The following is a 24,340-nucleotide window of genomic DNA, read 5'->3' as shown; positions in this document are numbered from 1 at the left end:
AAGGTAACAAACAAGTCAAACATCATCATCATATGACTGATTTCATATCACATTGGTATGACAAAACAAGGTGTGGTGTGGTGTGTATGGTGTGGTGTAGTATGGTTTGGTGTGGTAAATATTGGGGTATATTGGTGGAATGACAGTATCAAGTTTGCACATTGATATACAATCTTAAAAAACACAGTAGAAACTGTTCAGGGTACGTAAAAAGTATATATAAATGAATTATACATCAGAGATGCCTTGATTACCTTTGAACCTTTAAGGCCAGGCATGCCAGACTCGCCTTGAAATCCCTGCAATTGGTGAGAAAATACGGTGAGCAAAAAGAGAGATACATACACGTACATTCTGAACATACCCTTGGCTACAAACTTCACTCTTTTTAAAATTGTAGGCAGTTTTTAGAATTGTATTTAGACAGGATGGAGTAGAGACAGGAAACTGAGAAAGGGCAGAGAGGGTGAAACACAGGTCTCCACAAAGAAATCGAACAGGGGACGTTGCAATTATGTGGTCAACGCACTATCCACTTAGCAACTGGCGTGCCCCCTCCATTCATTTTCAACGCATATTTCACAGAGGAAATAACGCCAACTTCTCTTATTCCGCCCTGAAGAGCAGCATGTTTAGTTTCAACCCCAGAAAAAAAGAGTGAGAAAAAAAAGGACCTGCGTTCCATGTGCAATTACCACAGGGTAAATGGAGGAATTGTTTATTTGAAATGTGATGGTTAAATGGTGATGGTTATTCCTTCGGGGGTTCCCACAGGATATGAAAAGGCCATACAGATCATCTCCGTTTAGACTGCAGATTAAGCCACCTGTCAGGTCAGCGCCACTTATAAACAATGGTTAAGCTCATTCATATCATGTTCAGTCTGTTTGCACTCTAGGGAATGCCTCTAACACTTTATTGCACATAATGGGTATTTGTCTTTCTTTGCAAGGGCCGAATACTTGATGAATGCTTTGGAATCACATTCTACTCTGTCCTTACTCACTTGTTGGATTGTTCCTACTTTTAGCATGCGTTTAGGGAAAAACGTCTGCAGATGGCAGCAAAAACCAATGAGACACATGGGAAATATGAAAGGACAGCTGTGATCAGCCAATGTAGTCTTTCAAAATATACAAATAATATGAATTTCCTTTTCTTTTTTTTTAACATTTGACCCAACAGTCAAATGGTACCACAGGCAAGTACCACATAGGCTCTAATGCCTGCAGCAAGTCCCCAGTTTGATTCCCGGTCGGCCGGAAGCATTTGCTGCATCACATCACTCTCCTACTCTCTCTCCCTGTCCTGTCTCTCGACAACGATTATTGAATAAAGGCTACAAAAGCCCCAAAAAATAAATAAAGAAATAGATATACTGTAACAGGAAACATTATGAAAACATATACAGTAGGTCATGCACACAATACACACACACACACACACACACACACACACACACACACACACACACACACACACACACACACACACACACACACACACACACACACACACACACACACACACACACACACACACACACACACACACACACACACACACACAAATAACCTTAGGGCCAAGTGGTCCGATGTCTCCTCGATCACCCTTGCCTGGTAAACCACGGTCCCCTCTGTCACCCTACAGAGAAACAAACCACCAAATAAACCAAATATAACTTTTTTTAATCTTTTCACTCAAATAGGCCACACCCAAATCATATTTCTGGAACTTGAGCATTTATTGATAGAACTGAGCTCCTGAACAAAATTGCTCCTGTCATACTTAGCTCATTGTGAACAAATGAATCTGTAGCCAGTGATACAAGACACACCACTTAATGAATTTGATTTGATTAATAATTGTCGAGACCTTAGACTACTTCAGATTAATTCAAATGATATGGTTCAGATGTGTCTGTGGAAGCTGCTGCTCTACAATCCACCTGGCATTGAAAAACCGAATGCATGAAGAATGGAGAGAGCATTGAAACCCCCCCCCCCCCCCCATGAATATCAGAGAGCTAGAAAATGAGACGTGCTTAGATTGATCATTCTTGGAAGTACACCTTATTGAATTGTGATTCTGAAAACTGAAGTTTTGTTAAATCAGGCTTTTCACACTTTTCCAGCTCAAAATACATGGTTGGAAAAATTATGAAACCCTAGCCATTATGAATAATGGTGTTCTGATTCCTAAAGCATTATGAATAGAACAGAAACAAAGTTCATTAACCAGATAAGAGAAAATAGTCATTCATTCAAATTTATGTGAAACCTTTGTAGTAAGAAAGCACTTCCCTCAACATCTTCACCAGACAGCAGACAGTGCAGACAAGATTGAAAGTTCTGAAAACCATGCATTGTGAATTCCTTTCAAAGTAAATTGACTAAAACAGGCCAGTAGAGGGGGGTGTGGTACAGCTTACTGAGATCCAAACCTTCTATCACTTCTCTGATGCACTGAACTAACTTGAACTAGCATCAATGACCACTGACCAGAGTTCTCTCATCAGTTCTGCATCCGTTTTCTTTTGTACATTCTTTCAAGAAGTCAGTGACATTCTGTTGTGGATAAAAGTGACCAGTGACCACAGATCACCAATTTAAAATGAATGAACTAGGATAGGATAACATAATTTTAACAAAAGACATGTTTTGAATGGCATCATGCCTTCACATATCATGGATGAGATAAAAGAAAATGGAGACCAGGAAGAATGGGCACCTTTAGATGGGTGAAAGGATAGGGCCAAAGATATTGAGATGATTTCTTATTCTCATAAACGCTGGTAGATGACAGAAGAAAGTGGACAAAGCCTGACAGCATAGTGTATGTATGTACCATACAAGTTTATGCTACTGTAGTTTTGGGTGTGCAGTGTTGACTCCAGAGTAGGTTCAGAAGCATAAATTAGAGAATGCTTCAGACCTGAAACAATGCAATTGAACATTTTGAATATTCAATCTAAATTACCCTGCCAGCATTTTCAGAGCACGACCATCAGACAGGGCCAAAGATGATGAGATGATTTCCCTCCATCATCACCACTAAGTAATGCCACCAAACTGTCTGTGCCAGTTACAGATTCTACCAAAATCATTCCTCACGTTCATCGACTTGATTCAAAGTGTTCTGAAGAGAGTAGGGGTACCAGACTCATCGTTACAAACCCTGACTCTTCATATACACACAGCACTTTGGAAACCGTGTGTTTGTGAAATGTGCTATATAAATAAAGTGTATTGGATTGGATATACACCAATGGTTCTCAACGTGGGGGCCTGGTGTAAACCACTTTAAACCTATATACTGTACATTGGCTATTTAAAATAAAATTGCAGATCTACAAGCTCACAAGGCGTCGCAATGCAATGGCCTGTGAGCTTGTAAATCTGCTATTTTCCCAAAATCTTGAAAACAAATTGAAAAGGTTGTAATATTTTTTTCCAACTGGCACTGGCACAAAATGTGTTTCTATGGGGTCTGCGGCCAAATGCATATTGATTTGGGTGTCCTTCACATGAAAAAGTTAATAGAAACACTGATATACACTGTTGTACAACACTGTTGTTGTACAGTATAAGACTGTTCATGATTCACAGTAACGTATGAGCCAACCTACCTTGGTTCCTGGGAGCCCTGGAAGCCCGGGTTCTCCCTGGGGACCCAAGAATCCAGGCTCGCCCTGAAATTACCAGCGAAATAAGTATCAATTTACTATACCACAGGCAGTATGTGGTGTAATACTGCGCCCCCACCCCCTCCCCACAGGCAGTGTGCGGTGTAATACTGAGCCCGCCCCCCGTGGTGAGCACTGAACACATATGCAAGATGCATGGACGAATACACAAACACAAGCATGCAAATACTGATTTCACCAGTATATGAGTACGGGTGCACACACACTCACACGTGCTCTCGCACGCGCACACACACATGCGCGCGCAAACACACACATGCGCGCACACACGCAAACACACACACACACACACACACACACACACACACACACACACACACACACACACACACACACACACACACACACACACACACACACACATTATGTGTCCTGGTTTCACATTATTGTAATAACCTCTCCTTCATGGTATGACTCCTCTCAAATGTATGAGCTTATAGTCCCTTGTTAAACCGTAACTGCTGCACAGAGAAGTGATTAGATTAAATGGGTACAAAAGCCAACTGCTACTGTACATGTGATCAAGTCCTCCCATTTAAACATTTTGAGTAACAAAGCATTTTCCACTTTCACAGAACAGTTGCGGATTGGTGAGCCTAGTTGTAATGGCTAATTTAATTTACAGGGAGTCAAATGCTGGTGCTAACTTCTAAATGGGGATATCTTATTATATGATTTACAACAACTTGTGCAAACCAAAGCTCCCACATACATTTGAAACCGTTCAAAGATTTTGCATTGCCAGTGGACACTTGCCTCTAAAACTTTGGACAACCAGGAGAAATGTAGACGAAAATGTGGGTGACCTCAGAACTTGTGAGTTCTATGTTAGCAACGCATTGTTAGAACCCATCAAGCATTCCATCCTCTTAAGTAAAAACAGGAGTATATAAAATAAAGTTGTTGTTTTTTTACAAGGCCAACAGGTTACAAGCATACACAAAGTGGGTACAAGCAAAACAAAAACCAAAACAGTAACAAGCATCATCTCATCATGCCTGTATGAGCATTCATTGCATTCACACGTTGTATATCAAGCCAACGAACCTACAGTATAATGTTTATCACGGTGTTTGCCATTCATTTGCCATGTACGGTATCTAATTGAAGGCAGTGAAATATGTGTCTCTCTTTTTGGGGTTTTGCAGTAGATTAAGACACGTTTGCTATACACACGTCCATAATACAAAGTCCATTTTAGGAATTCTTGATTGACGTAAAAGATAATTGCCTTCTCCTTAACTCATTGGCCGCCATTATCGCATTAACGCGATCTAATAAATAGCGCGCTTGGCCGCCAGGATCGCATTAATGCGATCTAACGTCTTTATTGATCTTTATGCTCTGATCACGCTATTCTGTTATGAATCAGGCTAAGTTTCGGGTTCCACTTACTTCAACCACCACTGCATCCGGTTCCATGACTTGGGTTCCGTTTTCGGTTTTACATTTTTCCCCCCAGTCATTTTCGACCATAATAGGGAAACAAACGGTTTTTCACACGCTATGAAAAGCGATCGGAGACCTCCCCTCCTATAATCTATGGTCTGGGTGACGAACAGTCATCCCCGTTGTGCATCACAAAGTAATTTTCGCCGATAACAGAATCTAAGACATTTCACTTCCGGTTCATGTGTTTCACTGTGTGAGTGGGTCTGGGAGGGGGCGAGTGTGATCGAGAGGCGATCAAGCTTGGTATGTGCTGCTCTCTGGTGGTGGAACGATCAAAACGATTCAAGTGTCAAGGTAGACTTTCTAGATGTGAATTAAATAACAAAATAACGAAACAAAAAAACACGAAAATCGCTGGCAAGGGCTGCTATGAACGAGGTTTTAACTCTGGCAGTCAATGAGTTAACAAGCATGTCTTTTTAAAGTATTCTGCACTGACGAGACTCCTTAGGACAATCACAGGAAGTGGATTGCGGGCATAGGCACTGGTGTAGCACTCCAAATTCATCAGAGCACATTCACTACATCACAGGCCTCTATTTTATTCCATTTCAAATATAAATGAGACTTTTTTTCCCCCCTTAGGTTTTAGAAGATGTTTTGGCTTAGAAGCACACATGCACTATTCTGTCCCCTAAATCAATTTAACTTGTGCCATATCATTTGTGTTATTCACATAGGTGATAGCACAGGTATGTGTTTCTCATTATAAGTCTCTAACTAGCTCTGGCTGTTGAGCATCTAATTCATGTTCTCCCAAACAGTAGGAAACACACAGCAACAAGCAGCATTATACTTATGTGAAGCCTAACTTTGGGTTAATTGGAAGTTGGTGAGGAATGACTGGTATACAGTACATTAGATATGGACTGAAGCAGGAAGACATGGACAAGACTGGAGGAGAAGAATTGCGGGGAGTCCTTTGCGATGAAAACAGCCACAACATTTACCTTAATCCCCGGTAGTCCGGGCAGCCCTGGAAGTCCTGGCTCTCCCTACACAGGAAAAGTGTAACACGTTACAGCCGAGCTGAGCCGAGCTGAGCCAAATCAAGTCTTGCTCCTACACTTGAGGGCCTTACTCCGCACACTCTGTTCACTATTTATATTCCTGTGCGTAGAGTGCTACAGTGAATGTTAAACGTGCCGAAGGATGGCATGATGCCTATTAGTTTATACTGTCTAATAGCCATTCACTTGAAGTCATTACTAGCAGCAGGTACTGCACATGCACTTTCGTGACAAACTCATGCAGCCATAGCGCGACAGGGCTATTAGTGTTGTATACAGGGGACTATGAGGTGCATTTATAATATCCCTACCAATTGTTTCAATCAAGTTGAGATCATTTTGTTGTTATATGTAAGTTCAGGTCTGCAATGGAAAAGATTTAACACAGGGGATACCTTGGATTCAAATTTCTAAAAAGCTCAGTTGTTGTGAATTTACGGTGATTAGAGTTTGGCAGTGGGTGAAGTTGAGAACCAAGATGTTTCTCAGTTATCAAGGTCAGGTCATTGTGGAAAATTCTAGTCTCCCGTTGCATCAAAGTGTGACTACTGTCATTTGATTCAGCTCTGGGAAAAGAAAAGCAATGTCCCTCGGGGGGCCTTTCGCAGAGAATTTCCAAAATAAAACTTCTGACTCTGGGCTAATATAATGCTCTATTAAGAACTTTATTCAAGGCATATGCAAAGAAATATTTAGCACACCACCACAGGAGAATGATCAACTGTAATGGCACTCAGGAGACCAGTGTGATGGCAGTAACTCTCCATCATGGCTCATGAAAGCAGCAAAACCCAGCAAAAAATCTCTCATGGATTCACAAATCCTTACTGAAAGTCACTCAGTGGTTGCATTGACGGAGATCAATAACGTGATTGTTTTGATGGCCAGTATAATGGGAAGTATAAATTGTATAAGAGCATCAGAGCAAAGAGAATGCCTATAAAATGAGAGAAATGGAGTAAAACAATAGTGTCACTCAGGCCAGAAGTGTCCTTTGCAGCAGGGCAGAAAAAGGCATCTGTTATGGTGCCCTTCTGTCTCCATGGAGCCTTTTCCTCAGAGGAAGAGAAACTGGGTGAATTAATGATGTGTGGCACTTGGGATTAAATTGTGTAATTAGGCTGGGTCCTGGTGCAAGTTTTGGTAAGAGGGCAGCTAATAGCTCTTGTGTCTCATGCTCGGTTTTGATGGGTTATGATTTTAACCACCTCAGATGTCTTCAGCAATATTTTCCTTCGATTTCCTACTGTGGCTCCAGGAGCAATTCACAAACAAATGTATTAAACAGAGAAGCCAAGATACAACGACAATGAAACACCCAAAATATGTGGAGTCAGTTGGTTGCAAAACCCAGTACTGCAATAACTGGGTGGTAGTAAAATGATGATGAATGCAAGTCTCAGTAAAAACCAAGATATCAGGAGAAGTGTTAGTAAGGGCCTTACGCCTGTTCAATACAGGTGTCAGGCCAAAACATACAGTAGAACACATCTTAACAATGTAAAGTCATGGGGATTATTCAGTGGTGTAAAGTACAGTTGAGAATTTACTCAAGTACTGTACTATGTCTTATTATTACAAAACATACATTACCCACTTCCGCCCTTTATACATTTCGGCCATTTGAAAATAGCCGATCTGCAAGCTCACAATGAGTCGCATTGTAAAGATTTAAAAAGATTATAAAGATTTGTATACATTTGAAATGTATAAAAACAATTCTGCATAATGAGTACTTTCTACTTTTGGTACTTTAAGTACATTTTGATACCAATACTTTTGTACTTTTAATCAAGTAAATTTTGAATTCCGGACTTTTACTTCTACATTGCAGTATTGATACTTTTACTTAAGTAAAACATTTTAGGATTAGATTCTGAGTCACACTAAATCTTTTCACTGTTTGGCTAAATCTACATCATTATGTGTCCCGCTGATTACGGAAATTGTAATGGTTATATTGAGTTGAGTTTAATTTACATACCCACTATTAACTATTCATGATGATATTGTTGGAGTAAAGTAGGGGATTACCTTGTGCCCACCACGTCCAGACTCTCCAGGTTCACCCTGCAGACACAACGTAGATGATCATTTAATAATATTAAAAAGAAAGGCAGAAAGATGGCAGTCATAACATCAAACAAGGTACATTAGCACTCACCTTAATGCCCGCTGCAGAGGAGCCTGCATCTCCCTATGGGAAGGAAAATGTACAAATTAGATGATTTAGATGATCAAATGAATTACTTGGAAAATATAAATTATTATACTAGAACATGATGGTAGTTTCACGTTTAGTAACAACAGGAACAAAGAAAAGACATCAGTTACATAATACGTACACTGACAGAGGTTTTTTGCCATTATTACTGATTACTGCCAGTATTTAAGTAAATAAAATGTATTGACACATGTGTGATGAGTTGAGCACTACGCCTGATGTTTATCTCCCCTAAGCAGGCGATCAGTCGTGGGTGTGCGCATGCGTTTTCTCTTTTTTTTCTCATCTGTCTTTCACTGACACACACACACACACACACACACACACACACACACACACACACACACACACACACACACACACACACACACACACACACACACACACACACACACACACACACACACACACACACACACACACACACACACACACACACACACACTCTCTAACTACTTTCACCAGAATTTGTCCACAGTAGGTCAGTACTAGTGATGTGCGGGTCGGGTTTTTTCATGACCCGCCCCGCCACGGAACCCAACCCGCCTCAACCCGCCCCGCGAACCCATATATACTGTAAATCTATGGCTCAACCCGCCCCGCGGGAGCCCCACGGGTCGTACCTATAATTCTGTAAAATCATGAAGGTTAGAAAATAATCAAGTATACACCCCAAGTGTATTCAAACGGTTTTATTGTTATTATTCTTATTCTTATTAGGAATAAAGACAAAACAAGAGCATGTGATTTTTTTATTTAATTTTTCGTGTGAGAGCGGCTGACCCGCTCACCCGCAGCCCGCATAATTGCCTCTGAAATCCTGACTCGACCACCCGCGCCGCGGGTTGACCCGCGGGTTACGGGTCGGCCCGCTCATCACTAGTCAGTACAGTATGTACTGGGTGTTTGAAAGCTTTCATTGACAGAAGCTTTTATTTATCATGATTCCGCATCAGAAGCGAAAGCTCATGTGAGGCTCAGCTTTGAATGGCATCCCGCAAAACCACAGCCTGCATCAGTCATTATTTAGGGGTGTGTGTGTGTGTGTACTGTATCTCACAAACTAGGCCTATCAGCAGCATATCATGCACGCTGCCAGCAGGCCAATGGCATTAATTCTTGCATATTTTTTCGGTCACCGACAACTATGTCATTTACATTGCATATTATTTGTTGTTTACCTGGTATCCTAGTGTCTTTGAAGCATTACATTGTTGTCTTTGCACTCTACTTTTGTGACTATTTACCTGTCGTTTGTTGACAGGATTCATGCTTACTCTGCTTACTCTGATTCACACTTTCCTGCTCTGGGTAACCTAAATTGTAAACTATATCAAATGTTTGTAAATTACTGATCACAGAGCAATCGTCACTCCAGGCTATGAGATAAACAGCCTAAGCTATGGAGCAGAACTAGCCAAACTGGTGGAAGCTGTCCGGCATATGGGATCTAAACTGATTGCTAAACTACTTATCAATTACAATGGTCCTGTCCGGAGAAATAACAAGATAGACACGCAGTTCAGTGCAAGCCCACTTTTGATTAACACCAATACATTTCTAAACGTGACAACATAACCCAAAACCTTAAGCACAGAAACAGCTCTGGTCACGTCACGTCAACCTACAGTACTTATTGATGTGCAAACTCCAGCACAAACTTTCCTCATGTATCTATTTAGCTATATATTGTATATAGTTATTAGTTCTATTCCGCTTTATTTATACAAGTAAGACGCGCGAACGCTGGAAGCGAACGCAGCTCGAAAATATTGTGTATTTACGGACTTGTAATCCGTGTTATTTCACTGTGATGGGGAGAGAAGTGTGGGTGTGGGTGTGTGTGTGTGTGTGTGTGTGTGTGTGTGTGTGTGTGTGTGTGTGTGTGTGTGTGTGTGTGTGTGTGTGTGTGTGTGTGTGTGTGTGTGTGTGTGTGTGGGGTGTTGCATTTAAATCAGAGCATTGTCTTAATTCCTGCACTCTGGCGCCCTCTACATAGGTAGTGCATGCACACAGACACACAGACAGACAGACAGACCCACAACCTGAGCAGGGTTACATAGTAAGCTCCACTTGGTCGGAGGCGCGCGCCGCGCCTCCTTCCGCGTTCGCAAATAGACAACCAAATAGCAATTCCAGCACAGTCCTTCCCGGCTACGAAATATAAACAGCAGAAGGACCCGCCCCTCGGGTATGAGAACGAAAATGGAACAAAAACGATAATGCGCGTGTGGAACATCTGACATTCTTTCCCTGTAAGCTATCAAGTGTTTCTTTTCTTGTTGTATTGTTTTCAATACAGCATGGATTTAACATGTTGTGACGCCATTTGGGACTTCTCAGTGATCTGATTTTAAGGCATCCCTACAGATCATGGGAAAGTAACAGTTGTAAGAGCGACAGATAAACAGAGAAATCATAATAAAAAGTCCCAGACAGATAAAAAAAGGTCAATGACGCTCCCGTGAATGACGCGTGCGTCAATGGCATGCGTCATGTAAGGCCAGTTGTTCACCATAATTGCACCGCATTATTAATAATTTTAACCACACTCTAACAACTTTATTATTTGTATGTCAATTTGGACAGATATGGGGAACACTGTCATTTAAATTCCCAGGCTGATTTGTGATCCCAGTCTGCGCCTGTGTAAACATAATTGACAAAATGAATCAACAATCAGCTTCCTTCAACATAACCCTTCCCCCACTGCCCCGTGCCTCTTCATACAGGCGCACAACCCCAAAACATTGTCATCACATGCCCCCACACACACACAAGCTGGAGGGAGGTAGGACATGCCTCCTAGTGGATATTTGCGCTTCTTTATAGTCTGTTCTGTTTCACAAAAACGTAATACAGCATTTAACACTTTCATGTCAAGGACACCAAATTGACATGTATTTGGGTGCAGGCCCCCATTTGGAAAGATTTTGTACCATGGAGCCCAATAAGAGTAGATTTGTCAAAAATAGCAAATATACAAGCTGCCACGTCTTGTGAGCTTGTAGATCGGCTATTTTGAAATATTTGAAAAATTAAATGGGGCTTAAGTGTTCAAAATATTCCTTATTCTGCTGGGGACCCCCTGGAACACCACTGGAAGCAGTGGTAGAGCAACAGTGGTAACAGGCAGTCGTATAACATTATGAGAGCATTTCCATCTTCAAATTGCGACAGCCACATCAGTGTCAACATATTGTCTAAGAAACTACTCAACTGCATAAGGCAAGAGGTGAATAAATAGATAGCGAGCACACAAAAGACAAAGACTGAGCCCATCATTATCAGACAATGTCTCTGGTGCAGTGTTTTCTTCTCTTTACCGCGCTGTATCTTTACTGAATGTTTACACTTGGTTGTACTTAGTTATGCCATAACAGAGTCTGCCATCCAGAACCCAGAATTCCTCTATCAGCCATATTACTACTGCACTGTACAGTAAAAACTAGGCATAAAACAGGGGGCCAAAGAGCATAATTATGGGTAGTTGGTGGGAAAAGGGAGCAGGGGGGAGAGAACGAGGCCGGGGTCTGGAGCTCTGGTGCTGATTCTGTGGTTACAGTACGCATACGCCTCACGCTCAGAAGTTGCTGCAGGAATGCCTTCTGCCCTCAGTCTTTTATGGGAGTCATTATGATGCACAGCACACAAGGCATGTTTAATTGCCGCATTTTCTTTTTCTTTTTTTTTTCAGACAATAAAAAAGCATTACTGTTTACAGCTGGGCTTCGTGGAATGCTCAAATGCGCCGCCAAGCTCCCCTGGGGGCTTGTCGTTCTCCTTTTTATATGGACGTTTTCACAAGTTAGCGCTAGCTTGTTACATCTTTAATTGAGGGTACACATTTGATCCGAGAGGATGGACATTTACTGTGGGGATGGAGTATCTGCGAAACAGGTTCCCGACATGATCAAATGTTGACGAGTGTTAATATAGATCTGAGCCTTAGGGGTAAATTTTTACACTTTCAGAGTTAAATTAACACTCCAGATTTTGTTCTGTGGAGGAGCCATTGTGTAAAAAGAATACGTATTTTTAAAGATTTTTTTTCTTGAGCCCTGGATATTATCTTGTGGTTGACAGAGGAATTGTGATAAAAACAGGAAACTATACACAGGCCCCCATTATTCAGGCCTCTCTTTTGTCTTGATAGAATAATGTCTTGTTTTAACAACACAAACATCAAAGTCAGAGCTGGTGTACACCTGTAAGCTTCCTGGCAGGGATGCATATGTAACCATGCTTCACATCTGCACTGAATTGGTAAGGTCTACAAGAAAGGAAAGGGAAACATAACAAAACAAAATCCTGCCTAAAACCTGCTGGAGATCTAATCTCTTAACTTAGCTTCAAACCATGCGGTATAGTAATAAGGTCTTGTCCTCATTATCAATCCCTGCAGGATTAAACACTGAAAAGCAGGTATTGATTAAATGAATGCCAATGTCACGGCTAGAGTACCAATTTGTACTGAAGATAGCCTGCCTGCTTCTTGACCTGTCACCTATTGTCACCTATCCAACATGGTGCCATGCTCTTCTATTGACGGGCCTCTGTTGCATAAAAACACAACATAAAAACCAAACATTTCAGGAACCACAAACCCTGGTGACCCTATTGTGGACATGTCCACATATTTGACACGAAAACATTGATTTAACATTTATTTTATTAGCTCTGAGTTCATGCTTCTAGGCCTACATGTTCAAGGTGAATATAGCAGATCTACAAGCTCATTAAACATTGTGCTGTGACTCAACATGACACCGTTGAATGACTACGTTTGAATCAGGCTTAAAAGTGGTTAAAAAAATCACTGTTCAAAAGGATATGCCATTCTCAGATCATATGTCACACAGAGAAACTCCAGAAGCCACAAAGCCCCTCAAGATCATGACCCATCCATGTGAAAATGAGTGTCAGGATGCTACACACCACTTCCCTGCATTGCTCCAAAGGGATTAACACCAGCGACATGATCTGCTGTGGCACAGCTGTGGCACCAAGCCTGAGACGTTTTTTTTTTTTTTCTGACTTTTCTTGCCTTCTTTATTGAGTCACGTACAGTGTAGAGAGACAGGAAACAAGGAGAGAAAGTCGGGGAGTGACATGCAGCAAAGACCCACTGGGGCTGGGAATCGAACTCGGGCCTTGCTGCCAGGCGTCAGAGCCTGTGGTACACGCCTTAACCACTCGCCTATCAGTACCCCAAGCCAGGGGTCCGTTCTGGGTAATCAACCCCAACTGAATGACCAATGTAAGAAACCGTGATGGAAAAAGCGGGTGAGTTTTTGGGGGAGGGAATGAGGCATTATTCTGTACCATTGAGTGAAGTGTCCCGATTGGGCCAATTACCATGTTCAGGCTACAGCCATGCCATTTAACCACATCGCATAGCAGGGGACCATACTATCAATACAGCACACTTCATTATGGGCGCCCATAGCACTTGCTGACTGTGTAAAAGGCTGTATTTTGGCACTAAAATATAATAGCATGAAGATCTCATAATGTAGGCCTGGCAATTTAGGCGACATTGAAAGCTGCGGTGCCAGATACAGTAAGTACTGTACGACTGGGGTGGACTATTTAATCAGCAAATGATGAAGACCAGGCCACATCGTGAGACTAATCTACGACCATTACATTTCCCAACATGGCCAGCAAAAGATGGGCTCAAGTAATTCCCCACATTAAGGCCATTAGTAAAACTGACCCATTCGGGGGGCCTTAATTGGCTCAAGTCTTGACCTCAGTTTCCCTCGAATGAATAAGTTGGGGTATTATGGACACGTTGTTTCTGATGGACTCCATGGCCAAACGAGCAGCCCGGGCCAACAGCTGAACTGTTGCCAGGTGACTAAGGGCCAGACTGGACCCCAGGACTCAAGAGATGTTCTAACCAGTAAGTAACCACTGTGCCACTCCTGTCAATGCCAACTTCTCACAGCCACAAAATGTACCACCACCAATTAAAGAGTTTACATGCTTTCACTTCTTCAGACCCAAAAGGAATTTTCCCACCTCTAATGTAATGCCTGACAATTTCAGTTGAACAAGTTCGGTCGCAGCTCATTTCACACCTTGTTAAATATTTATGCACATTACACTAACAGTAATTGCTTTAAGGAGCTAAAGTCTTACGAGTAAACTGAGAAAAATGTTTTTTTTTCGTATTGAGTCTTGTGATAGACGCTCAAAGGCTATAAAGGTTGTTCTTTAATTACCCTTTACGGTTTGTCAAATAGAAACACCCTCTTATATAAATGTTTGTTATATAAATCTGTTCTATTGAAATGTGTCCTCCTGTTTGAGGTCTGGTTGTTCTCTCAGCCAAAACAACACCCATTACATTTTCAGAGTAACAGGGAGAGGTGTTGTAACGATTCAGTGCTGGATTGCTACAGTATATTTGCCAAGCAAAGCCATCGATAGGATCTGGATTTCTGCATTGAGAAGTGCATTGCTGCCACTGAGATTGTGTGTGAGTGTGTGTGTGTGTGTGTGTGTGTGTGTGTGTGTGTGTGTGTGTGTGTGTGTGTGTGTGTGTGTGTGTGTGTGTGTGTGTGTGTGTGTGTGTGTGTGTGTGTGTGTGTGTGTGTGTGTGTGTGTGTGTGTGTGTGTGTGTGTGTGTGTGTGTGTGTGTGTGTGTGTGTGTGTGTGTGTGTGTGTGCAATTGGTTATGCTTTTGCGGACATGCATGAGTGTCTATGTGAATGAAGCAGAGTATATGTGTCATCTTGTCTCTTGTACACTCCACAGATCCTGCTGTCAAAACAATCTCCCTTTGTATAATGCAAAGCCCAGGCTTATTGCCAGTGTTGCCATCTCTCTCTCCCTGCAGACTCCACCACATTCCCTCAGGTCTCTCTGCTTACCATGCTGAAGCTTTCACAGAATCACCTCTCAACCCATATTACCACAGTTTCCCTGTGGTGTCTGCGCTGTGTATTGTTAACCTTGGCATCTTCGACATGGAAGAAGCCCAACGCTCTGCCTTCTTCCCTCCCCATCCCCTTTCTTTCTTCTCCTCCAATTTCTCCTCCTTACACTGAGACAATGGAGCATTGACAGGCATATTGGGAAGTGTAATCGGTCGGACCTCAAATTCTATTGTCCAAATAATGACTGAAGCAGGCTGTGGTTTTGCGGATGCCATTCAAAGCTGAGCCTCACATGAGCTTTCGCTTCTGATGCGGAATCATGATAAATAAAAGCTTCTGTCAATGAAAGCTTTCAGACACCCAGTACATACTGTACTGACCTACTGTGGACAAATTCTGATAAAAGTAGTTAGAGTGCGTGTGTGTGTCAGTGAAAGACTAGGCGAGAAAAATTAGAAAAAGATGTGTGCGCGCGCGCGCGTGCACACACACACACACACACACACACACACACACACACACACACACACACACACACACACACACACACACACACACACACACACACACACACACACACACACACACACACACACACACACACACACACACACACACTTACTTTCTGGCACAGCTATTCATGGCAGCTACCTGATAATCAATCAAGTCGTTGTACACATGATTTGTTTCAGAAGCCTTTAGATATTCAGGAACAATGAGGAGTTATGTCCAGAGTCTTTTGAAAAGCAATTACTCCCACCATATGTTCACCATTGTGTTATATATGGAAGAAAAAAAATAATCTGCAGCTCATTTATACATCCTGGCACCAAAAGTCTGGGTTGATAAGTCAATCCAATCCATACCAGTAACAAAATACTGCGTTATCATATCTCGTATATTTTGATATAGGTTACAGACTCCTATATCTATTTCTGCAGTTCTGTCTTTTGTCATCAGGGAATGAATGAAAACACCGGTGTAAGAAAAAAAGGGTGGACTGACAGAAGTAGAAGAACTACTTAAGTTTGATTTCCCATGGTACCCTATTCCGACATTCTTCCCCTGCAGAGAAACACCGTCACCTTCTCACTTATACTGCACTAAGGTCACGCAGATCAAAGTCGAGGTGGAGCCGTGACGTTTTATCGGCCCTCTGCTTCCTTCTTGTTCACTCCTTTTCCACAGATGGGTAATATATCTAGCATCTGTTTCCTTCCTGTCTTTCTTGGCAGCGCTGTTGAGCAGCCTTTTGAAAAAAACTGGAGTAACTCATAATGTGAGAAGTTATCAAAGTTGTTCTTCGCTAAGAGGAAATAAATTGACGGTGACATTTTGACTACCACCCCCCCCCCCCACCTCCTGATATACTGCCAGTGCATCAATAATATTTTGCTCCTGTTACTAAACTTACTTTTCTTAGAGACATAATAAGCTTAATCTGCTGACAATAGAGTACTTTTTCAAAGTATCATTTGTGTGACATTTGTGCATAATCCACATGGTAGAAGAAGAATTTATTTGAACAAATGACATGCCAAATGACACCCAGTAGAACTCACCAGCCACTACTTTTGTCCTATGGCCTATGTTCAGTACCAACCCATATTTTCAGAGCCGCAGCTTTAAAGACATCAAAACTCAAAAAAGAAATAAAGGCAGCATGACAAATACTGTATAGGACAAATTGCTAATCCATCTCTGGCACTGATATCATTGTACTAACGAAAAAGCGAAAAAGCCCTTTGGGGCAATAATATGGATGTATGACTTGGGTTCTTGACAACGTGTCTAGCCAAGTTCAGTTAGTCTTTGTTTGGAACAGATCACAAGTTGACAAGTTGTCTCAATGATAAATGGTCCCAAAATAACGAAGGGATGAATGCAACCAGGAAATGCAGTGCTAGCCTTGCACGCTGATTAAGTCCATATTATGTACAAAGGAGATAGGACGCATCAAATGCTGGGATACTTGCCTTTACTTTGCTTACAGCTGAAGGCACTTTTACAACATCTACCTCTGAACAATTTACCACTCAGATGGCTAAACTCCAAAGCGTCAAAAATCTTTTGAGTCGATTCCAAGCCATAAACAAAGAGGAAGAAAGGCAAAGTTGAATTTACATACCTTCTCACCCAAGTCACCCTTCAGCCCGTCTTCACCCAAATCGCCCTGCAATAAAAATCACACAGAATAAATCACATCAGTATCTCGGAAAAACCTGTCAAGACACCAAACTGCATTACATTGCTTGAGGGAAGAGTTTTGAATTCAGCTTCCAAGGGAAACGAGCATAAAAGGGAGCTAAATGCATGGATTTCTAACATAAAGGAGACAATGACATTATGGATAGTTTTTTTTTGATCAACCTTAACCACACTAGACTGTATAGAGTAAAATCCTCAGGTTTTACTGAGTAAAAAAGTAGTAAAATTAACACTGAGGGTTTTACTGTGTAGGCCTACTGTACCTCAACCTCAGCGCCGGTTCTAGGCTGATCAGCGCTCTAGGCGAGATTCCTCTGATACGACCCCGCGCGTGCGCTAATTTTTTCGGGTTCTGGGCGGATTATGACACATTTTTGGCTACTTTATTTCGGTTTTAGGGTTAGGGTTAGGTTAGGGTTGTTATTTAATTCTGATTTTACCGATTTATTATCATTATTATTATTTTTTCCCGACTTTTTTTGCCGCCTCTCTAAACTGCCGCTCTAGGCGGCCGCCTAGGTCGCCTGTATGGACGCGCCGGCCGTGCTCAACCTGTAGCACAAATGAAATGCAATTATTGTATTATGTCGCATATTTGCCTTTTCTTTCACAGTCAACAGATTCAGAACATACTATATTTTGAACGTCATTATAAAAGGGTCAATCGGTTGTGCTAGCTAGAGATGATGAAAAAAGTCCCATAAGATGCAGTTAAACTCTCCAAACAAGGCCCATTCTGATTTGAGTCATCACCCTCTTCTCCAGCCTCCTTCCCAGTTTGGACTGGGTCAGTGTTCCCACCTCCCACTTGTGGCTGGCCAACACCAGCAAATAAAAACGACTGAGATTAGGCAATGGAGAGAAGGCTAGAGGCCAGCGTTTTTTTTTGCTCATAGTTGCCACACTGTGAGGCCCCCTAAGCTAAGGTTGCTAACATTGATTGGGTCCTCTGGTCTCCACCAAGACCTTGACTAAAGAAATGGCATCCTAAGAGAGTTAAATGACTCAACATATTTGACTCAACTGAAGACCAGATCAGGATGGGAGTCATCACTGGAAAACAACCAAAGTTCTCAAGTGGGAGTTGGAGTGAGAAATAAGAAGATACCTACTTTTTTTTTGGTATGCTTACATCCACAAAGAGTACAAAAAGTACAACCAAATCCCTTGCCTTTACCACTTAACCCTCTTAACTAAGTAAACTGGACCTGAGTTGGCTCTGTACTTTGATCACTTTTTCCCCATCTACACCAAATCTCTTCGTCATAAATAGCCGATCTACAAGCTCATAATTGTGATCAAACATTTACCTTTTCACCTCGCTCTCCCATTTCCCCCTGTTGAAAAGAAAGCAGAGCATTGAACACACAACGCACGTTAGGTTTGGTTGGAGAGTTATGGCAGCAGGTTAAGATGGTATCTTGGTTTTAAATACACGTTAAATTATAGAAACACTCTCATGTTTCGGACAGTCTTTCCCCAGACAGACTGTTGGGTGTCAACTCTTTAAGATGTTTTCAAATATTTGTTTCAAAACAACTGACAACGTATTAAATAAACCAGCAACCGGCCACATTATGGCAATGTACTGTACAATGATGATATAAGTGGTCAGCATGATTGCATGCTAACTAAATGCTTGTGCATAGTTTGCCTGATCTAATTTATTTAACTTTTTTCATGGATGTTGGGATGTTGGACCGGTAGTGTTGTGGACACAAGATGAGTCATGCAAAACATTATTTCTCCCACTGCTCATGAGGATGAGTGAACTGATTTGAAAATGCAAAACAGTAAGTCTGTCTTAGATAAAACTAAACAATAAAATCTGAAAGGAAAAAAGCCAAAGGAAACAAAAGAATGACCACCAATGACACGTCCAAAAAGCCAAGGCTGCCCACTTGATGAGAAATGTCCACATGGTTGAAAATCAGAACAAAAAAGATATGACTGCCATGAATTCGGAGTCAACAGACCACGAAGGATGTGTAACAAACCTTGGCGCCAGGGACACCATCCAATCCTGGGGTACCAACATCCCCCTATGGATAACGTGACATAAACACAGTGGCTTCATTCAGTGCACTTTTGTCATGTGAAGACCCACAAAGGGTCAGGGGGTAAAAAATAAAGCTTCGGGATTTCTCCCCGGATAGAGATAACCTTAGAGGTCACTTCTGAATGATAACATTTTGGGTGACAGAATTGTTGGAATTCAGCTGGGATAGTTGATGTCGAGACACCGGCTGATACCACTGAATGCACTTTAAAAAAAAAAAAAGTAACCACCTGTTTTATCTACTGTGTGGTATGAACGAATAAATACATCACAGAAGAGTTAAATGAGATTGTAAAAATACACAAAAGAGTTCCGTAAATTGCATAGCATTGTAAACTGTGCCTTTCATGCACTTACAGTAAGATAAGAGTACAAGTTTACAGAATTCAATGTTATTCATCTGTTTGGTAGTTTCTGGCTGAGTTTAATGGCTGTGTAAAGAAAAGTACATCTGAATGAACACAAGTTCACTCAGAACGACGAGGTCCCACCAATCTGAATAAAAGTAGCCTAATTCAGAATTATTTGCCAAAACAATTGACCTTCTGACCTTTTCAAATTCAAAACCACACTAATCGTTGTGGAAATGTGTTACTATTCCTAAACCCAGACAGATAATGATAGGGAAAATGGTTGGGGTTACTGTAATTAAAAAAGATTAATGTATTCAGATTAAAGGAGAGATCCGGACATTTTAAGTGTTATCTTTGATGTGTCGCTTATCACTCACCATCCTTGAAAGGGACGTTGAGTTATTTCAGAGAGTCCCGTGTCGTCATTTTTTCGACCCCCGACCTCCCCCCCATTCGTCTATTATAACCGATGCAAAGTAATTTTTTTCTCTACTACTACTCATTGTAGAGTCTCATGATACTCAAACATGCACTGAAAGTTCCTGAGAAGCTAATGCTAATGCCGAACGAGCTAACGCTGTTTGCTTATTTCTCTCCCTGGCAACACCGAGTTGCCAGGTTCTGGGAGAGAAACAAGCAACCAGCGTTAGCTCGTTCGGCATTAGCATTAGCCTCTCAGGAACATTCAGTGCATGTTTGAGTATCATGAGACTCTACAATGAGTAGTAGTAGAGAAAAAAATAACTTTGCATCGGTTATAATAGACAAATTTCTCTTAGGCACGCGCTCCCATTATGCCAACGGAGGGGGTCGAAAAAATTACGACACAGGACTCTCTGAAATAACTCAACGTCCCTTTCAAGGATGGTGAGTGATAAGCGACACATCAAAGATAACACTTAAAATGTCCGGATTTCTCCTTTAATGAGTGTGTTCCACAGGGTCTCATTATAAAGGAGTCCAAAACAGGCCATGTTCTGTTTTGAGTGATTCATCGAAAATCTTCGCAATAGCATTTCATGCTTTTTGTTCTAATCATTGTGAAACAATCAGTCTGTTTTTGTTATGTTACAATGCTACAGTTCAGAGTATAGGGAGTATCCCATGTTACACATTAGTAAAAACTCATAAAAATACATTCTGGAATTTTGTATCAACTATCAGCCCTGCACATGGGAGTCATTGACATACTGATGATGACATATTGCCATAATGATGATGGAATCTGATTAAAAACTCAAACTCTCAGCCGGATGAGGTCTGCATTAGCGTTCATCCCCTTTGAGTGGATATCTCTGTCAGATTATTACAGGGTCTGCCAGTCAACCTGCCACTGTCTGACCAAAGGGCCTTTTCAACCAACTGCTTATGAGTTGAACTTTCTGCACGAGTGGTGCTTACATACCATAACCGATTCTGTTTTATAACAGCATTGCACAGCATTGGCGTTCTTTCACGGACCCTGGCAAGCTCCTGTTCCTTGCACAAGCACGGAATTAGGCCCTCAGCTTTTTGTTGTTAACAAAGTGAACCCAGTATGGCTTTCACTATGAAATGAAACGTCTTTGCTCTGGTTCCCATTATGGACATGCGTGCCTCTCCTCTCGTAACTTCACGAACGCACACTTAAGGTTAGTAAGATATGGTGCTTTTCAGATCGTCTCCATTCACCATTTGTTTAAAAAAAAGTCTAGTCCATATAGTACAATATTTGTTCAAAAAATAATATTCAATTGTTCAAAATATAATTATTCCTCCTGCTGTGAAGTACTTTCACTTCATCTCCATCTGTTGGGAGAGTGAAAGAGTACTTTTCTTATTAATCGGAGGGCGCAAAAAAGCAGCTCAGTGTGCGAGCGGATTCACAGACAGCTCGTCCCGTATTACTTTGTGGTTGAAGACGCAGCCCAGGAGATTTCAGCTTTAAATAGGATAGTGGTTTGAAATCATCACAACCGATGGCAGCACTCCCTTAATAAGAATGCAGCAGTATGTGACCAAAATAAAAAGACAAATGAAAGCTCTGAGAAGTGAATTAAAGTAAATCGTTTGAAGATAAAAAATGCTTTCAGGTGTGGAGTTTTTACTTTTTTTCCCCAGGAATAAATAGGCAACCCTTGCTGCAAACTTTCCAAAGGGTTACTTGGATTCATGTCACATTCAGGCTATAGAGCATTGCTAAAAATAAAGGATGGCTAAAAAGTTACTAAAAGCTATTCAGCGACACGACAGGCCTCTCCAACTGCTTTGGTAAAAAAACTAGTGTGTATACACTACAGTACCTTAACAAATTACTTACTAATGACACAAGAACGGGAATGGTGAAATTTTGATTGACCAGTTATACTGTGAAATGGAAAGGTGAGACACCTGTATCTCAATTATAATAGCAATCATTAACTGCACAATACACAAAATGTCAACATGTATGTCTCTGTCAATGAGCTCACCTTCAGTCCATCAACACCTGCGAGGCCTGGAGGGCCCAGTGAGCCCTGTGAACGAAACACACAAGCGTTTATGTGGCATTACATTCAACACAAAATACAATCGCGCTGGATTGGCCTGGCAAGGAATGTATGGGAGAATGCGTAGCCATGTTTAGGGTCAAAAACTGTTTGTTAAGGTTACGTCTTTGCAGGTAATAAATGTTACGGCTGAGTAAAGGTCGAGATGACTTTATTGTAAATGACTTCACAAAGACTGAGTGATACTCAGCCGTTGGTGAAGCAGAGCAAGCTTAATTGCACCTCACCAACATCTCTCCTCTCAGTAGTCAGTACCATGACTCTGCACTTGGTTTCTCTGAGTCTCGCTCACTTCACTCACTGGCACCATGCCAGTGCCCATCGCTTTCATCCCACCCCCACTTGTACTTGTCCTTCCAGGTCGCGAGTGAATGCTGAGCTCACAAGATGGGGCCAGAACAAATATCTCCTGTGAAATCACAGATGACACAGACAGTGGGAGGGGGGGGGGGGCTCAGAGTTGCCCTGCTGACTTTTCAAACGTATACCGATGGATGAGGGGGAGGAGGGGGAGAGAACAGACCACATAGCCTTGTTATATTTGCACATTCTCCTTGGATCTTGTTTAGACAAGATGATTTAGACTCTGGAGATGTGACAAACGGGTGTTTAATGAGCTTGCACTCTTTCGCATGGCGGTTTGCTCATGTTGGCAATGGGTACTGCTCTATGGCAAGCCACCTTAAACAGTGTAATGCTGCCATGCCCTTCTGCAGATATACAGTACGTATCATACGAGTCATATAAGGTCAGAACTGTTTGGAATAACAGCTATTAGACTTAAAGTAGTCAAAACAGTGATTAGAGTAAATGTTAATATTTATGCTATTTTGTGTACCTGGCTTTCACAATGACTCAAAGTGACAAGACGTGACTCATAGTGAACATGGGCAGCTAAAACCACATTACGACAGACGTCGGGCAGTTCGAGAGTGGGTGACGATGGGCAGTTTATTTGGACTCCATTCAGCGGGTCAGGGCTCTCGAGAATCATCACTTCCATTTAGATCAGCGTGCATCTATGAGTCACACGAAGCCTTGTCTCGTATAACAACACCGAATCAATCACCAAGGCGATGAAACTAAAATAAAGGCTGTTGACACGGCCCTTCTTGCTGAACTGTGATGTGCACCGGCAGCGTATCTACAGCAGTACGGCCTCGAGGCCTGGCTTATATGAGCCATTAGCGCGACGGTGTGTCATCATTGACCCCGCTGCCCCCACCAGCGACGGGAGGGCTTGCCGACAGATGACAGCGCAGACAGGAAGTGTCTGATTGGGTTACGTTGGACAAACACTGGCAGCTACCTGATGGCTGGATATGGCTTCCATCTGTTCAACACATCAGCACCGCCCGCATGGGACCAGCAGCACGGTTTTACCACGGTTCTCCGTTTACTACTCACTATGGGATATCAGCGCCCTCAGGCGATGAGACAGAGCAACACACACGCTCCCGGTGCCAATACTGATTGGCTAAGGGTATGTCACGAGTCCGGAAGACCCGGGAGTATAAAGCTCCCTCGTGACGTAGGCTCTTCCTCTTTTCTCCACTCTGCAAGCGAATGCGCAGAAATTCACACACAACAAAGCAAGAAATTTTCAACTTTAACCCAACGCGGGAATACGGAGTATATCCCCACGGGAAAATCCTTGCAAATAAGTTTTCTCCCGGAACTTATTATTAAGTATTTATTTATTTACCTATCCTCTCAGTTTTCCTTATTTCTTGGTCTGTTCTGGAAAAGCCGGTTAGCTGAAAAAGCCGGTTAGCTGCTAACACCGGTTAGCAGCTACTAGCTCATTCATTCATTCAGTGGCTAGGCTAATACTAGCAGCTACTAGGCTACGCTACTGGCTAGGCTTTAGCCTGTTGTTTTCCCAGACCGAGGACCAAGATGGAACCACCGAG

General features: G+C 42.0%; 1 protein-coding gene across 2 annotated transcripts in view; it reads right to left on the bottom strand.

Annotated features, from left to right (window-relative positions):
* col25a1 (collagen type XXV alpha 1 chain) overlaps positions 1-24,340 on the bottom strand; it is a 202,396-nt gene that overhangs the window by 22,312 nt on the left and 155,744 nt on the right. For both annotated transcript variants that reach the window (XM_080452033.1, XM_080452034.1), the window contains exons 10-18: positions 22,350-22,394; positions 18,798-18,824; positions 17,408-17,452; positions 8,333-8,365; positions 8,203-8,238; positions 6,109-6,153; positions 3,629-3,691; positions 1,576-1,644; positions 255-299 (exon numbers count right to left, since the gene is read on the bottom strand). In XM_080452033.1, coding sequence (XP_080308159.1) covers positions 255-299; positions 1,576-1,644; positions 3,629-3,691; positions 6,109-6,153; positions 8,203-8,238; positions 8,333-8,365; positions 17,408-17,452; positions 18,798-18,824; positions 22,350-22,394 — 408 coding nt within the window. The remainder of the gene's footprint in view (positions 1-254; positions 300-1,575; positions 1,645-3,628; positions 3,692-6,108; positions 6,154-8,202; positions 8,239-8,332; positions 8,366-17,407; positions 17,453-18,797; positions 18,825-22,349; positions 22,395-24,340) is intronic.

The sequence above is a fragment of the Gymnoscopelus braueri genome, assembly GCF_963280865.1.
Source record: "Gymnoscopelus braueri genome assembly, chromosome: 15".
Classification (NCBI taxonomy): domain Eukaryota; kingdom Metazoa; phylum Chordata; class Actinopteri; order Myctophiformes; family Myctophidae; genus Gymnoscopelus; species Gymnoscopelus braueri.
Note: the sequence above shows the minus strand (reverse complement) of the source record. Positions and strands in the feature narration are given on the sequence as shown.